The sequence below is a fragment of the Euleptes europaea genome, chromosome 11 (genome assembly GCF_029931775.1).
Source record: "Euleptes europaea isolate rEulEur1 chromosome 11, rEulEur1.hap1, whole genome shotgun sequence".
Classification (NCBI taxonomy): Eukaryota; Metazoa; Chordata; class Lepidosauria; order Squamata; family Sphaerodactylidae; genus Euleptes; species Euleptes europaea.
In genome coordinates, this window is record NC_079322.1 from 73889775 (window position 1) to 73908197 (window position 18423).

Below are 18423 nucleotides of genomic sequence, written 5' to 3' on the forward strand. Positions count from 1 at the left end.
GGTTGTCTAGTCTGACTCCCTGCACAATGCAGGATATTCACAACTACCTCCCTCCCACACCCCTAGTGACCCTTACTCCATGCCCAGAAGATGGCCAAGATGCCCTCCCTCTCATGATCTGCCTACGGTCATAGAATCAACATTGCTGACAGATGGCCATCTAGTCTCTGCTTAAAAACCTCCAGGGAAGGAGAGCTCCCCACCTCCCGAGGAAGCCTGTCCTACTGAGGAACCGCTCTAACTGTTAGAAAATTCTTCCTAATGTCTAGACGGAAACTCTTTTGATTTAATTTCAACCCATTGGTTCTGGTCCGACTTTCTGGGGCAACAGAAAACAACTCGGCACCCTCCTCTATATGACCGCCCTTCAAGTACTTGAAGATGGTTATCATATCACCTCTCAGTCTTGTCCTCTTCAGGCTAAACATACTCTTTCAGGCTATAGATAGAGAGTGTGTGTGTGTGTGTGGCTGCCTCACCTGGCTCACGGGCCGGATAGGAGCTCTCAAGGGGCCGGATCTGGCCCGCGGGCCTTATGTTTGACACTCCTGGCCTAGAGCATCCCTGACAAGTGTTTGTCCAGCCGCTGCTTGAGGACTGCCAGTGAGGGGTGAGCTCACCACCTCCCTAGGCAGCCGGTTGCACTGCTGAACTACTCTCACTGTAAAAAAGAAACGTTTTCCTAATGTCCAGCCGGTGGTTACCTTTCCACCCGTAATTTAAACCCATTATTGCGAGTCCTACCCTCTGCTGCCAACAGGAAGAGCCTTTCAGATACTTAAAGAGAGCAATCATGTCCCCCCTCAACCTCCTCTTCCCCAGACTGAACCATTTTCTGAGATTAAGTGGTTGGCAACCCGGGAGAGGTCCTTCTTCAGTCATGGCACTGAAACTTTGGGACTCTCTGGTTAGCTTAGCTTCTGAGGTCTGATGAGATCAGGCTAGCCTGGGCCATCCAGGTCAGGGTCAAGCCCCAGGCAAAAAAAACCCAAGAGTTTTATTGAGCATGTAGCAGCTGTTAGCGATGACTCCTTCCAGAGTCGTTCCTAGAAAATCTGGCTGGCCCTTAAATTTTATACCTCCTCATGGAAGCATTCTGACTCATAGAGAAACAACTGGAGATCTACAACCAAAGGCACAAATTATTCTTTTATTTTTATTTTTTTTAAAAAGGACAACATCGCCTCTGAAGGAAGGCCTTTTCTTGACTAATGGGCCTGCTGTCAGTGCCGCTGCCTGATTTATAAGAGTTTATAAACTCTCTGATTTATAAGAGTTTATTCACCAAAATCAGGCTCCCCAGGTTATCTAGCAGTGAGCAAAGAGATACCGTAAGTGTGGCCCACAACACTGTATTCATCCTCTTTGCATACATGTGCCACGTCACGTGATCATGATGTGATGTGGGGTGTCACCCGAAAGCTCTGAGACATCAGGGTGCAGAATGTCACACATTTCCAATGAACGGTGAGTCACAGTTAGCAGTGAGCTAAACTGACATAGCCTCTCTCCAACCGTGCCAGAGGCAGGACTTGCCACCCAAAAAGCTAACCTCAAGCTTTGGTTCAGCAGTCTAATTTTCCCGTTACAATGGATTCCTCTCTCTCTAGCTTGGGACAGAGTTATAAGAGGGTGGTTTTGCAAACTGAATTCTAGGCTTTGTTAGAAACTTTTCAATGGGGAGATCAGAAACAGAGGCAAGCGTCCCTGAAAGATAGGGTTGCCAGGTCCCTCTTTGCCTCTGGCGGGAGGTTTTGGGGGGCGGAGCCTGAGGAGGGCAGGGTTTGGGGAGGGGAGGCACTTCAGTCGCCATAGAGTCCAATGGCCAAAGCGGCCATTTTCTCCAGGCGAACTGATCTCTATCGGCTGGAGATCAGTTGTAATAGCAGGAGAACTCCAGCTATTACCTGGAGGTTGGCAACCCTACTGAAAGATAGCTTGCTCACCACACTGCAGTTTTGGGAGAGTGCTTGGTGTGTGTGTGTGTGGAGAGGAGCTGCAGTTACACAGTTCAGCCAATGACAAATGAGTTTGATGATCCAAAGAGCATTCAGGCAAAACCCTCTCCCCTATCCTTTTGTGTGTGTGTGTGTATGCAATGCAAGCTAGGGCAATAAAAGTAAGAGATACAGCCAGTTGGCCTTGAGAACGTAGCAGGAAGCTGGAGGCTTGGCAGAATCCTGGCACTAGATAGCCATCGTAAGTTTGCCAACCTCCAGGTACTAGATCTCCCGCTATTACAACTGATCTCCAGCCGATATAGATCAGTTCCCCTGGAAAAAATGGCTGCTTCGGCAATTGGACTCTATGGCATTGAAGTCCCTCCCCTCCCCAAACCCCACCCTCCTCAGGCTCTACCCCAAAAACCTCCTGCTGGTGGCGAAGAGGGACCTGGCAACCCTAAGCCATCGACATTGATGGATTATGACCTCCAGGGGCCGGATTGTAACAACCCCCCCACTTACAGATGAAGGGTGCAGGCAGCAACTTTATCCAATAGGAACTCAAAGGAAACTGAACCACAGGACCAGATTAGCAAATCTCATCATGGGCTTTTAAGACTTATGAAGATTATTAAAGGCTTAAGAACGTTGTGGGGCCATTCACCATGGTTTTCCATGTTCCGAAGGGGAGCTCAGGTTCAGTCATAATCTTAAGGACCTGTGTGGGGTAGGGTTGCCAACCTCCAGGGAGTTACAAACTTCTAAACACAGCAGCATAAGACAACAAAACACATAAATCATACTATGCAAAGAGTGCTATATTCTATGTGCAGTAGTCAAATACAGTGAATAAATATATACAGTGATGTTAGCTAAACAAATAGAACTATATACAAAAGTTAAACGTTCTTTCTTAGAACTCTGTCCCAACCAGTGTCTTTGGAGTCATTGTCCATCAGTAATCCTTTCAAGGTTGCTACATTCGGGTGCCTTGTTGCTGAAGTGCATCACGGAGTTGTATCCTGTTGATTGCACTGACAATATGAAGTTGGACTGACCCCAACTTCAGTGCAATCAATCAAGTTGGACTGACCCCAACTTCATATTGTCAGTGCAATCAACAGGATACAACTCCGTGATGCACTTCAACAACAAGGCACCCGAATGTAGCAACCTTGAAAGGATTACTGATGGACAATGGCTCCAAAGACACTGGTTCTAAAAAAGAACGTTTAACTTTTGTATATAGTTCTATTTGTTTAGCTAACATCACTGTATATATTTATTCACTGTATTTGACTACTGCACATAGAATATAGCACTCTTTGCATAGTATGATTTATGTGTTTTGTTGTCCTATGTTGCTGTGTTTATAAGTTTGTAACTAACATTACAGCAGGCTGATTACTTATTTGCCATAACCTCCAGGGAGTGGCTGGAGATCTCCCACTATTACGACTGATCTCCAGGCGACAGAGATCAGTTCCCCTGGAGAAAATCGCCGCTTTGGAAGGTGGACTCTATGGCACCGTACCCCGCTGAAGTCCCTCCTCAGGCTCCACCCCGACAATCTCCTGGTATTTCCCAACCCGGAGCTGGAAACCCCGGCGGGGGGGACCCTTTTTTTGGCCATTAAGTCACAGCTGACTTATGGCAACTCCATAGGGTTTTCAAGGCAAGAAACGGTGGTTTGCCATTGGTTGCCTCCGCATCACGACCCTTGTATTCCTTGGTGGTCTCCCATCCAAGTACTAGCCAGGGCCGACCCTGCTTAGCTTCTGAGATCTGACAAGAGCACGCAAGCCTGGGGCTATCAAGGGCTGGGCAGTAACTCGCTAGCCATCTTTTAATGTTATTTTTGTGTGTTTGCCTTTGAGTAGAATCTGTGTACGAATTATGTTGTCTCTTCATTAGAAATCCCATTCAGATCTCCATTCTTTTATCCTCTTTCCAACTTTTGAACAAACTCTTTTCTTTTGATTGAACTGACGGGGTATGGGGTGGGGTACTGCGTTCTGTGCATACGTGGTTTTTGTGACACATTAACTCATGAAGCTGCCTTATGCTCAATCAGATCGTCGGTCCATCAAGATCAGTATTGTCTACTCAGACTGGCAGCAGCTCTTCAGGGGTCTCAGGCAGAGGTATTTCACACCTAGGGTTACCAGCCTCCAGGTACTAGCTGGAGATCTCCCGCTATTACAACTGATCTCCAGCCGATAGAGATCAGTTCCCCTGGAGAAAATGGCTACTTTGGCAATTGGACTCTATGGCATTGAAGTCCCTCCCCAAACCCCACCCTCCTCAGGCTCCGCCCCAAAAACCTCCCGCCGGTGGTGAAGAGGGACCTGGCAACCCTATTCACATCACCTATGGCCTTGTCTTTTCAGCTGGATTTGCCAGGGATTGAACCAGGGACCTTCTGCGTTCCAAGCAGGTGCTCTGCTACTGAAATATGGCACATTCAGGGATTGCTCAGCCCAGGAAAAGTTAACCTTGGCCCGTGGTTTCTCCTCCATTACTAGTGTACACTGCCGGGCTAGCAACCGTACAGAGTCTTGGGTGAAACAGGTTATTTGGATGTTTAACAGCTCAACATGGAAAGTAGCCAGCATTTACCCCATCCCTTTCCCCTATCCCATGACTGGGGTGAGTATAGTAACCCCCCCGGGGGGTTGTGTCACATGCATTCACTTTCCTGGTTCTAAATTAGACATCAATTAAATGTGGCAGAGCAAAGTGGGGGGGCGGGACTGTAGAGAAAGGCATTGAAACAATCTCATCCATTCCCTTCCGGTGGTGTGTGACATGCGAGGCAATTATAATTTTAATTGCTGGGAACTTTGTTCCTCCCTGGTCTGGGGATTGGTCTAAGGCAAGAGCAGTATCACTTCCCTGCCAGTCTTTAGTGTATCCACCTGTCGCTGCCGGCTAGTGCGCGGGAGCAAGCGATTGCCAAACATCACCGCCGTACCTTGGAAGCCAGCCGTCTCCACCGCCTCCTCTTCCCTCTTCGGTCTCGGGGACTCTTGTTTCCTCCCAGTTGAACAAGGACTTTGTGGGATCCTGGAGTGATTCCGGAGGCCGGAAGACTGTCCCTGATGCCCATCCCAATCGGAGTGCCTCTCTTAGAGGACCATGCAGTGCTTCATGAGAGCCCCCAAGCTCAGCAAAACCGAGGAGAATCTCTTGCTGGAGGAGAGCCGGAAAGTGGCCGCTTTGAACGGGAAGCGACTGGGTAAGTGGAGGGCGATGCCAGCTGATGCCCACTGTGAATGTGTTCCTGGCACCCGGCCCTGGGCAGAGGCGGATGTTCTAATCTCCACCCCACCTTAAAGCAAACCCAAAAGTTATTTTTAAGCAGAGCGAGGCTCCCAGATGTTTCTCTCTCTCCCTCCTAAGCTCCTGCCAGATGTAGCGATCTACTTGGGTTGATTTAACTGAAGGGCGCCTGTTTTATTTTTGGCAACTGAGTCGATGTAGAGATTGCGTTTTGCTTTTGTTTTGAAGTCCGGGAGGCTCAGAGAGAGCATTTGAAAAAGGAAACACTGCGGTTTATTTCCCTAAATCTGTTTATACTATTTATTGTGTGGTCAGGAAGCCGAAAAGCAGCGTTTCAGGCTCTGTGATATGTGGCGGGGGGGGGGGAAACACCAGGAAATTTTCATTTCCTGCTTTCTGTTATCGCTGTGCACTTGCTGATCTCTTGTTCTTGCAAGAGGTTATTATTACACCAAGCCTGCAATGCGAAGTAACACCCACTGAAGCCAGTGGGATTACTTCTGAGTAAATGTAGATAGATTTAGGCTCTCAGAAGGCGGGAGAGGGGCAGGTTTGAAGGCTGGATTCCCCAATAATAATAATAATAATAATAATAATAATAATAATAATAATAATAATAATAATAATAATAATAATAATAATAATACAGTGCCACTACTGTCTTTTTACAAGGTATCACTATATTTTGTTTTCATTATTTGCCTTGAGATTAGGAATAGAGTTCCTAACTCTGGGTTGAGAAATTCCTGGAGATTTGGGGGCAGAGCCTGGGGAGGGTGGAGCTGGGGGGGGGGGAGTTCAGTAGGGTATAATACTATATCCACCCTACAAAGTGGCCATTTTCTCAAGGGCTTCTGATCTCAGTAGTCTAAAAATGAGCTGTCATTCCAGGAGATCTCCAGCCCCCTCAGCCCCCGGAGGTTGGCAACCCTATCTAGGAAAAGGTGGCAAAAAATCCTTTAATCAATAAACGTTAAAAGATTGGCACTTTACAGAGTTTCATAAGTAAAAAAAGTAGGTCTCTACCCCAAGCGCACTGGGTGACTTTGGTCCAGTCGCACCTTCTCAGCCTAACTTCCCTCACAGGTGATGATGGGTAGCCGTGTTAGTCTGCCACTAGCAGTAGAAAAGAGCAAGAGTCCAGTAGCACCTTAAAGGCTACCAAATTTCTGGTAGAGTGTGAGCTTTCGTGAGCCACAGCTCCCTTCAGGTGTCTTCTTCAGGTATCTGCCAGAAATTTTGTTAGTCTTTAAGGTACTACTGGACTCCTGCTCTTTTCTACTCCCTCACAGGGTTGTTGTAACAGCAGAATGGGGGCATGGAGAAACTTGCACTCCTTCCTGAGCTCTATGAAGGAAAGGCAGGATTGCTATGTGAAAGACAAACATGTAAATGACAAGGAAGGAAGTTACAGCCTGAATATTTGCAGTAGGGAAGAAATATCAGGGACAGGTTCTGCCAGGGCCGGATTGGCCCTTGAATTTACTGGGAAATTTTCTGATGGGCTGCTGCCTCAGACAGGGTTGCCAACTTCAGGAGGGTTGTGAATAAGAAGAAAACAACAGTAGCGAAGCATTTTGTATAATAGAATGTGTTATTGAAACAACTAATTGTTTAAAACAAACTTTTAAAACCACATCCTCTAGAATAAATGGGTGTGTACGTTAGCGGGTTTCAGATGATGGGGTGAAAGAAAGCCATCCAGGTAAATATGCAGGAATAAAACATCTTTTCAAAAATGCTTGCAATCACGTAAAAGTAGTTCTGTTTCTCACCAGGATAGAAAGCGGGTATCAGGCGTGTACCACTTGAGATTTAAGGAACGGCTTGAAAAATTAAATAGTCCTGCGTATAAAAATATTTCCCTGAACATAGAAAACTGTGGGATTTGGAGTGGATTTGGAGTGTGTGGTGGAGGATCTAAGCCCTCACCTGCAGTCTGCAGTGGTGCAGACAAAGTTTTTTTTAACACTCCAGGATATGAATTCCCATTTCTTTTGGGATTTGTTATATTGGTGAGGACTCCAGAACCAGTCTGTGCACTCTGCGGTATGTGAATCAGACTTGCAAAAATCTCTCTCTGTCATCTCTTGATGACGAGGAGGAGGGATCTAGCTTAGCGGTATTCCCAAATATTTAAACAATGCAATTTAGAGGCACGTGCGGGACCGTGCCATTTGGGGTGTGCAAAGGCAGGATGAAACGTTTAAAAATCGCCCTCAGGTAAACCTTTCCATTCCTAGTCAGAATTAGAATGACAGGATGTACTTATTCGTTTACCTCCGTGATATTCTGCCTTTCGCCTAGACTTTGTGGGATCCTTCGTTGCTAGTTTGATATGGTGTCATTGATAGTGGTGTCATTTGTGCGGAAGAGGGGCATTCTGAGATCTGTTTTGTTTTGCACCAGAGATGGGAAATACAGGTGTGGGCAGGGGGAAACCATGTGCCTGTTTAAAGAAGCCAAGGTGTGAAGGGGTGGTCATATGCTCGTGGTGTGAGGTGTGTTGGGGACATCGCTGAGGGACGCGGCAGCTTTGCCAGGAGAAGAGGAAGAGGTTCTTAAGGGCCTCTGAGGAAGGGAGTTTTGACTCTCGAAAGCTTCTACCCTGAAAATCTCGTGGGTCTCTAAGGTGCCACTAAGGTGCAAATCTAGCCCTTCTAGCTCAAACCAACATGGCTACCCTCCTGAAACTAGTTTCCTTAAAGGGCATAGCAATTCAGGGGGTAACCGGGACCAAAATGAAAGATCTCGTGGGGGCAACGGATGTGAAAGGGAAAACAAGACCAGCAGATAGGAAGCCAATCTGCATGAAAACGAATACTGCCTTCCTATTCCTTTAGGGAATGCCGGCAGAGTATTGTAGTAGGTTTGCCAACCGCCAGGGGGTGGCTGGAGATCTCCCACTTTTACAACTCATCTCCAGGCAATAGAAATTAGTTCACCTGGAGAAAATGGCCGCTTTGGCAATTGGACTCTATGGCATTGAAGTCTCCCAGCTCCAAACCCTGCCCTCTTCAGGCTCCACCCCCAAAATCAAGTATTTCCCAACCAGGAGCTGGCAACCTTATATTGTAGGTTTGAATGTTCCCCGTTCAAAGAATCATAGAGTTGGAAGGGACCACCAGGGTCATCTAGTCCAACCCCCTGCACAATGCAGGAAATTCACAACTACCTCCCCCACCACTCCCCCAGTGACCCCTACTCCATGCCCAGAAGATAGCCAAGATGCCCTCCTCTCATGAACTGTCTAAGGTCATAGAATCAGCATTGCTGACAGATGGCCATCTAGCTTCGGCTTAAAAACCTCCAGGGAAGGAGCGCTTACCACCTCCCGAGGAAGCCTGTTCCACTGAGGAACCGCTCTGACTGTTAGAAAGTTCTTCCTAATGTCTTACCCTGTAAATCTCCCCCTGCTCAGTAGTTCCTAAAAGGCAAGGCTGGGTTCTGAACAGGCTAGCATTTATTTCCCCTGAACCACGTGTCCATCTCAAAACTGTTTTTAGACTGGCAAGTGCAAGTTTTACTTTTGGTTTTAAAGATGCAGGAAACAGAAAAGCTGACTTAGACGCCCCAGTTCATGATGACCCTGTTCTACTTTCATATTGACTATGCAGAGGAACTCATGGAGTCACTAGCAGAAGCCCATGGATGAGGCAGGATCCATTAGGGAAGTGGAACTCAGAGTCAGCCTGCATGGATGGAAACGGAAGCCCCCGTTCACTCTCCTTTTTTGACCCAGCAAAGTCAGCACAAAGTGTCTTGACCGCCTTGCGTAAAAAGCCATTTTTGTGTCCTAGGGTTGCCAGGTCCTTCTTTGCCACCGGCAGGAGGTTTTTGGGGTGGAACCTGAAGAGGGCAGAATTTGGGGAGGGACTTCAATGCCATAGAGTCCAATTGCCAAAGTGGCCATTTCCTCCAAGGGAACTGATCTCTATTGGCTGGAGATCAGCTGTAATAGCAAGAGATCTCCACTAGTACCTGGAGGTTGGCAACCCTATTGTGTCCCCAAATGCAAACCTGACCAGTTACAATAATAGAGAAAGAATGTTGAAAAGATCTAGGGACGAGTAATTAACAAGCCTAATATAGCCCATGCTGGGTTGGAAAGGAAAGTCTCACAGTGACCCAAAGACCGACAGTTGGCCGGTATACCCAGAACTAGGTATATTCCAGCAAACTGCATACTGAATAACGGGTTCGCCAGCTCTGGGTTGGGAAATACCTGGAGATTTTGGGGGGTGGAGTCTTGAGGAGGGCAGGGTTAGGGGAGTGGAGGGACTTCAATGCCATAGAGTCCAATTGCCAAAGTGGCCATTTTCTCCAGGGGAACTGATTTCTATTGCCTGGAATCAATTGTAATAGCAGATCTCCAGCTACCACCTGGAGGTTGGCAACCATAGGGGCACTCACTAACTCTATCCAAAATTCCAATAGTGCTCGCTGGCTCAACAAAACTGGGGACCCTGCTGTACCCATATTCCGTCTTATTTTACTAAGTTAGCACTTAGGTTTGCCAACCTCCAGGTGGTGGCTGGAGATCTCCTGCTATTACAACTAATCTCCAGCAGATAGAGATCAGTTCCACTGGAGAAAATGGCTGCTTTGGCAGTTGGACTCTATGGCATTGAAGTCCCTCCCCAAACCACGCCCTCCTCAGGCTCCGCCCCTAAAACCTCCCGCCTGCTGGTGGCAAAGAGGGAGATGGCAACTGTATTGCCAGGCCGTAACTAGTTAGAAGAGATGTGGAGCACGCCCATTTTAATTGGATGGTTTACTGTTTTGAGGGCATCATGTTTTTATGTGTGTTTGGCAAGATACTCTTACGTTGTAACTAGGGCTACCGGATCTCTAATTTCTGTGGGAGACCTCCCACCCTCCACCTGCTCTGCCTGCCACCGCTCAGCTGGGTGGGAGGGTGAAAGTGCTGGCGGAAATGGGGGGAGGTGTAATCGGCATCACATTGAGGCCATGACATCACTTCTGCGTCGTACTGGAAGTGATGTCATAGCATTAGTGCAATGCTGGAAAAGTACACACCCCACAATTTGGCACCAGTTGCACCCAATTGCACCTAGGGGTGTGCTCCATGAAAAGTCTCATTAGAATTTCAGATCTGGAATTCGGGGAGGACACCTTTACTGTTATTAATGAATTTGGGTAGAACTACATTTTTGGGGCCCTGAAGCTTGAACTGTTATGGGGCCCCCTTCGCACCTAGCAACAATAGGGCAACATTCAACAAGGTCCAAAGGGCTTAAAAGTGTGCGGTGGTCCTCAACAAGGGCTGGGGCTTTTTTGGCCCTGGCCCCAGCCTGATGGAATGCTTTTGTAACATCAGGAAACATCTGGAAAACAGAACTACTCCACAAGGCCTACAATGGAGGGCAACCACAGGTTGTCATCGTTGCTGGCCTCCCTCTCCTTTCCTCCCTCTTGGGGCTTCTGATATGAGGATTGGGCTGCTTGGCCGCGCCTCCAACGGCCCTGTAATTATATGAGTACCATCTTGTTAACTGTATTAATTGTACTGAATGGTTTTATGAATTTCATTGATTACTTATGAATTTTAGATATTTATTGTTTTATTGTTGTTGTTGTTACCTGCTATCAGGTAAGGGAGAGGAACGGGGATCTTCAGTAGCTGCCACCACTCTGGCGTGGGCCTAACTCAGGAGGGCCTAGAGCACCCTCCCTGCCCCTGGCTGCTGCTTCTCCCAACAGGGTATACTTTCTAGGTGACCAAATGAGGTGTGAGGACCCAGGCAGAGTAACCAACAGTTTATTAAAGAGGTCTAATAACAATGATAACTCAAGCCACAATAGGATGACAAAACCCAGTAAAAGCAGACAAACAAATAAAAACCCTAATGCGTCTATCTTTACTATCCCTAGCCGCCTCCTGGCATTAGGCCTCAGGCAAACTCACCCCTTCCTGGATGAGGCAACCCTCCATCTTCAGCAGCCTCTCCTCAACCTGCTCCCTAGGAGTGAACCCTTTTCAGGCAAAGCCTTTTATTCCTTCTGCCCAGGCACCACTCCCTTATCCCCGATTGGCCCTAGCCTTCCCTCCAAATCCTCTTCCACCAATCACAAGGCCCAGAGGCTGGGGGCGGGAGATGTAGGCCTAGTAACTACTTAAATATAGGACTCCCTGGGCACACTTGAGGCTTAGGAACATGACACCTACCCTGAGCCCGGCTTTGACCAGGAATGAGGGCTGGTTATAAATTTAACTAATAAATAAATAATAAAAGGGAGGTAGAAGGTCATCAGAGGGGGGCTTGTTAGGATAAAGAGGTGAAAATCTGCTTTTTGGTGTTAAAACGTACAAGGGAGATGAGCACAGCCTGAATTGAGAATTCAGATGTCTTTTTATGGTTCCGATTGGCTCTACCCTAAGGGCTGAGCTATAGACTTATTGAGCCCTGCACCAACGAAGGATTTGAGGATCCAGCTGCCCCAATGTAGACTATGAATAGATTCTGGTGAGCTCAGTGAGCCCTTACAGCTGGGGGTTCAAGCTAGGGTTGCCAGGTCCACACTCACTTTGGCGGGAGGTTTCTGTGTTAATTGTGTGTGTCGACGCAGCACTTCCGGTGTCACCTTGCAAGGAGCCTTGCACTCAAACTCTTAAGAGTTTGAGTGGTCTTGTGCATGCGCATGCTGACGGTTGTAAACCGGAAGTGCCACCTCGCGAGGAGCCTGTTTGCCTGCCAGCCCTCAGCTGGTCGATGGGCAGAGGGGCACATTACTGGGGGTTTGCCCGCCCCCAGCAGGCACCTGGCAACCCTAGTGCAAGCGCTGCAAGCCCCCGAGAAAATTTTGAAATTTTACCAATTACAGGGACATTTTGAGGCCATATGAAGTGGGTATTAGAGCATATTCTAAAGTCAATAATAAGTACTTCAATCCATTGGCTTATGATTCTATCACTAAAAAACTCGATCAAGAACCATCGATCAATTTTGTTGAGAAATTCACTCATTTTAAAAAGCTTCAGGGGGCCCCTCCGGGATTTGGGGCCCTGAAGCTTAAGCTTCTTTAGTTTCACAGTAGAGCCGCCTCTGGGTAGAACAGTATCCCTTTGGGATTAGAAGGGGTTCCAGGATGTCATTCATGATGCATGAGGTATTCATGATGCATACCTATTCTCTCTACTATCAGAGGAGCATGCCTATTATATGAGGTGCTGTGGAACAAAGGCAGGATAATGCTGCTGCAGTCGTCTTGTTTGTGGGCTTCCTAGAGGCACCTGGTTGGCCACTGTGTGAACAGACTGATGGACTTGATGGGCCTTGTTCTGATACAGCAGGGCTTTTCTTATGTTCTTATGATGTTGAGACTATTTATTTTCATAGCTCTGGCACAGCTTTTTTAAAAAGGTAATGGTACCAAATTTGCACAGAACATAGACCTCCCTCTAATCTAAAGTTTCAAACAGAATGGACAATGTGGAGTGATTTTAAAGACCCTCCCTGCAAAGTAAGTGCCTCTGTGCATTTCTTGCTACTGTTTCCTGTTTGGGAGGGGATGGTTGTGGCCTAACAGGAGAGCACCGGCTGCAGGCGTTTGAAAAAAAAAACTTTATGTACTCTCACAGTGATCGTCAGACACGTTTAAAAAACTTTTCTGCTGAAAACTGCATTTGCCATCCTTCCTGTTTGAAGCCCATTGTCTCCTTTCACAAAGGAAGGAAAATTTTCTTTGCATAAATCCCCACTCAGTTACTGTTTGCAATCTTTGAAAATAGTGCAGATTTTTAAAAAGACCATTTGTGTTTGATTCCATGTCGTGAGTCAGCCATACAGTTGCTATGAGACACATTGCTTCTTCTTAATTACAGTTTTTGTGGCAAAAGTCGTAAACAGCGAGCCATCACACGCTAAAAGGGAAGCCTAAGATTTGCTACCTGAGTTAGGTGATTTTACTTCAGCCACCAAAAGTCTACCCACATGCGAAGTTACTAGTTTGTCTTCATCTCTTAGTAACCGGAAAGACTTAGCTTCTAAAAAGATAGAGTCCTGATTAAGCAAAGGAAAAATCAACTTCATTCTCAAATTCAGGGCAGTCCAAAAGAATACGATCTACAGAGTCAATTCAGTACCACATCTGCAGAGACACATCCACTGTAGGGGTGACAGATTTACTACTACTATATAATGAGGAGGAGGAGGCAGCCGGGGCTGGGACAGGGGAATCCGACACATACTCTTCCATGAACGAGGAGTGCTGCTACCCAGACCCGCTTTTCCCAGGCCAGGAAGAACCGTTCTGAGCTGTGAAGGGCTTCTTGGACTTAAATTTCTTTTCTGGGGTTTGACTTCAATGGTGATTGGCTGGGAGCACTCTCCTTCTGATCCCTTGCAAGGATCTGATTAGAAGGGAGAAATGCCATTGCCTGGGAAATCAGGAGAATCAAAGAAAAACAACACACCTTGGCCTCTGTGCGCTATTTGTTGGCCAATGTGAAGCAGTGAATTTCAGAATTGAATTACTCAAGAGTAAAGTAGTATTTACTTTTGTTTGTCCTGAGTCTTTTGCCCCTAAGCTTCATTGAGTACCCCTGAGGATTATGGGAAATGGAGAAAGTGTTCTCGCTTTCTGTATCCCCCATGAACAATTTTATAAACCTCTATCATGTCCCGCCGTTGTCTTTAAACTACACTAAGAAGTCCCTGACTCGACAGCCTTTCCTCATAGGAAAGGTGCTCCGACTCCATCATCTTGGTTGCCCTCTTCTGTACTTATTCCTAGCCAATTCTTTTATACCTTGTTCTCTAAAAATCTATCGACCTATTCTCCAGATTTAGTCCTGGGGGTGAGAGGAGTTCATATCAGAACAATATAAATTTGATAATTTTTTGTACACCAATATGGGCCAGTAGAATTTACTTGAGAATCCCCAGCTCCATTCACTTGAGTTCAGTCTCTAAATACAATGCTTTCATGGTGTCTTCAGTAGCCATGCCGGTTTCCAGCATGACTCTGTTGTCTATATTACATCACAAAATACTTCTGGTCCTCATGACTTCATTCCAGAGATTACAGCCTTTCATATGACCCAAGTGATCCTTGGGCATCCCTTACTCTTGCATATGGCAGCCTGGCTGGATTCCTTTTGAATACCTTCTCAGGAATGATACCTTTGTGAGTCACACTCATGATGAGGCCGGGTGGAAGCACTTGAAAGAATTATGTCATTGCTGTGTTGTGTATCGTGAAAAGCTGAGTAACAGGTGTTCTAGGTAAAGATGAATTCCACTTAGACCTACAAGATAGACACAGAACTGGTTACTTGAATGGATTTTCTGGGATTGATTTCTGAATGTGTAAGCAATTTTCTTTTCAGTGTAATTATATAATATAAAAATACATAAGACAGAGGTGGCCAGATGGACTTACATACAGTCAGGTTTTTGAAGGGCAGGCAATTTGGGGGGTGGGTGACAACAGATTTGTAAAAGTTTTAAAGGCCCTCTTGGATATATTGAAGATTAGCCTGCAAAAAACAGGGTGATTTAAGGGCATTTGTTCTATATGTTTTATTTTCCATAGCTCAGAATAACCCTGGCAGTGTTATTGAAGATTCCCAAACTGTGCTCCAAGGAGCGCTTGTGTCAGGATCAGGCGTCTGTCCCTAGCGTCCCATAAGCAAACTCATCCAGACAGGTAGATCTGAAGCAGTAAGACTTTATTGGGAGCAAAAGGCAGATTTAAGAGCTGACTGCCCACAGGCAGGGTGAGGCTGGTAATGGCGAACATAGGCAGGTTACATGTTTAAAAGCACTACAGGCTGTGAAGGTAAACATGGCTAAGCAACCCCGAGATAGGCGATTCCCAGGAAGGAAGACTAAACATTAGCGCAGCTGTGGAAAACAGGACGAGCGAAACTGTACACAGAGTTTACAGGCATGAGAACCAAGGACTTGACGTGTAGCCAGAAACTGGCTTACTCATGTCAAGAGCCTTTACTCCTGCTAACAGCAAAGGCCTGACAACTTGGTGCTCCGTGAAACATCTCCTAGTGCTCCTTGAAGAGATTGGAAAGAAAAATACCCAACCCCTTTCTGACTATATATTACTCTTCCTACACCCTTGACACTGAGAGACACTGTCCTTCAGTGTTACTACTCTGAAGATGCCTGCCACAGTTGCTGGCGAAACGTCAGGAAAGAAAATTCCAAGACCACTGTTACACAGCCCGGAAAACCTACAAGAACCAAAAATACCACTGTCATTCGGTTTTGTATAGAGGTGCAAGGTGAAAATTAGTGCTCCGTGACAAATTTCTCCCCTGAAAAGTGCTCCATGACTCAAAAAGTTTGACTCTGATTTAAGAGATCTATTAGTCAGGGCCAAAGCAGGTAGTGGTCAACAGTGTGTGGTTGGAGGGCATAAGAAAAGTACTATTAGAAGATCATCTTCCTCCATCAAAGAGTCACTTGTACAAGACGAGGACAGGATTTGTGCCTTTGGCATACATATTTAGGGCCTGGTCTCATTTAATTATCTATAATGTGAAATATTCTTCATGTAGCACCAGATAATTAGTCAGCGGTGGAGGTGTTTCTGAGAAATAATCACATGCGGTCTGTATCCCAGGGGCAGAGAGAGATGGCAGTGCCCCCCACTTTCTCTAAATGGCACCATGTATGCAGTGTGAGCCAGGGGTTGGACTAGATGACCTCTAAGTCACCTTCTAACTTTAGGCTTCACAGTTTAAACAAGGAGGGCCTAGGCTAAGAACTTGCTGGAAGGATTCAAGGACAAATTTCCCCAGAAATATGGTGCCAAAGAATCTCTACAAAATGTATAGGCAGGAATATTCAGGGAGCGAGGTTATAACACATCTCTAATACTACCATCATTTCAAGATGTGGCTGTCAACAGCTTTTGCACTTTGTCATTTCCAAAACATGTTTACATTTACAAACTTGTACAGAAGTGAATACCTTCCAAGGAGGTTTTTAAGCAGAGGCTAGATGGCCATCTTTCAGCAATGCTGATTCTATGACCTTAGGCAGATCATGAGTGGGAGGGCATCTTGGTCACCTTCTGGGCATGGAGTAGGAGTCACTAGGAGTGTGGGGGGGTGGTAGTTGTGAATGTCCTGCATAGTGCAGGGGGTTCAACTAGATGACCCTGGTGGTCCCTTCCAACTCTATGATTCTGTGATTCTATTTTTAGTCAATTTCAGTTTGAAACCCCACCACCACCACCATTCTTGATTTCAGCACCAAGCTTAGTCTTTAGACTTCAGACTCTTTGCCTCTGATAGAAGGTGTGCTCATATCCCATAGCTCCTTGCCAGAAGGAGAACAGAGATGCTACCCATGCCGGCTCTGTTACTCTCAGACTGTTCTTCTAACTTGTGAAGTTAGGCTGATCATGAGAGGGAGGGCAGGAAGGGTTGTGTCAATGTTTGGCTCTTGTGGCCCTTTCCTACATGCCCAGGATAATGCTGATCACCACTTTGGAGTCAAGAAGGAATTTTCCTCCAGGCCAGATTGGCCAGGGATCCTGGAGAGGTTTTTTGTTGCCATCTTCTGGGCATGGAGTAGGGGTCACTGGGGGTGTATGTGGGGGGAGGGGAAGGTAGTTGTGAATTTCCTGCATTGTGCAGGGGGCTGGACTAGATGGCCCTGGTGGTCCCTTCCAACTCTATGATTCTATGACTTTGTGAATGTGCAGTTCACCCCAATGCAGAGAGATTTATCCTAAGTACCACGGCATTGTCGTGCCAGTCTGGAGGTGCTCATTCAAGCATTGATTCACTGGCTGGAAGGACGCCAGCTTGGCTTCGTCTTCCCCACTTTGCAGTTCATCTTACTACTTAATTCCTGGTTGCATCTAAATACCATGGTTCACTAGCCCTGTATGTGATTCTGTCTTTTTGCTTCCCATTTATGATGACGAAGCTGTTCGTTGCATTTTGGGATTGGCCTTGATTCCCCCCTCCCTTTTCTTAAACCACATCATGATTCTGTTTCAGATGGTAGCCGAGTTGGTCTGCATTAGAACCGCTGGATTTGAGTCTAGTAGCACCTTAGAGACCAGCGAGATTTTCGGTATGAACTTTCGAGAGTCAAAGCTTTTGGGGTATCTGATGAAGGGAGTTTTGACTTTTGCAAGCTCCTATCGCCAAAATCTTGTTTGTCTGTAAGGTGCTGCTAAACTCAAAGTCAAAAGTGTTTATTACAGCCCACAAGCAGCAAATACAGCAAAGGTAAACTCAAATCTACATGTTTCTGTTCAAGTGGATGCCTGTCCCTATGTCTGTCCCTTTTTATGCACTGCTAAATTTACTAGGTAAATAACGTGAGAGAAGAAGAAGGGAGAAAGAACTTGGCTCTAAGAGATCGCTGTGACAAAGGCGGATTTGTGCAAAGTTGGGGAATGCCAGCAATCCCTTTTTAGCGCGTCGGTACTCGGAACTGCAAAGAGAATGCTCAAATAATGTGTCTCTGTTGTATTTACTTCCCAAGGCTTGAAAACTACCCATTTGGCAACGTAACATAAGACAAGGTCAGATCTTTGTACCACCGTGTTCACTGAGAGTTTACAAAAGGACTTTGTTCTAGATAGTTAAATAGTGTTATGTGGACCCCCCCCCCCAACTCCCAGACACGGTCTCCTGAGCAAGAATCTACTAATCTGATTTGAAATGTTGCTTTTGTCAAAAATCTGGGTATAACTTGGAAACCGGTATATATGGGAACCAGTATTTTTCTGTCCTGGAGCTTAAGGCAGCTGAGAATGGGATTTCTGATCAGGGAAACAGTATGACCCTTCCCCAATGTCATGAACCCAATCCACACTTTGTCCTCCAGGTGCTATTGGGGGACACCTTGGGGACCCTATTTGGGTGGAAAGGCAGCATAGAAATGTTTAAATAAATATTTTGTTTTAAATAAACAAATATTTGCAGCTCAAGTAAATGTTGGAAGATCTGAACACAGATCCCAAATGTCACGCACGGCTCTGCTGCTCCTTCCAAGCCGGAATCTCCAAATCCATCTCAAAATCTATATACAAGTGCAGTGACACCTTAGAGACGGACAAGGTTTCCAGGGTAAAAGCGTTCGAGAGAGGGGCCGTGGCTCAGTGGTAGAGCATCTGCTGGGCAGGCAGAAGGTCCCAGGTTCAATCCCTGGTGTCTCCAGTTAAAGGGACTAGGCAAGTAGGTAACGTGAAA

General features: G+C 46.3%; 1 protein-coding gene across 1 annotated transcript in view; it reads left to right on the forward strand.

Annotated features, from left to right (window-relative positions):
- The first annotated feature begins 5042 nt into the window (after positions 1-5042).
- The window catches only part of PLCD1 (phospholipase C delta 1), a 46512-nt gene continuing 33131 nt past the window's right edge, over positions 5043-18423 (forward strand). The window contains exon 1 of the mRNA XM_056856982.1: positions 5043-5181. Within this exon, the coding sequence (XP_056712960.1) occupies positions 5082-5181 (100 nt within the window). The 5' untranslated portion in view covers positions 5043-5081. The remainder of the gene's footprint in view (positions 5182-18423) is intronic.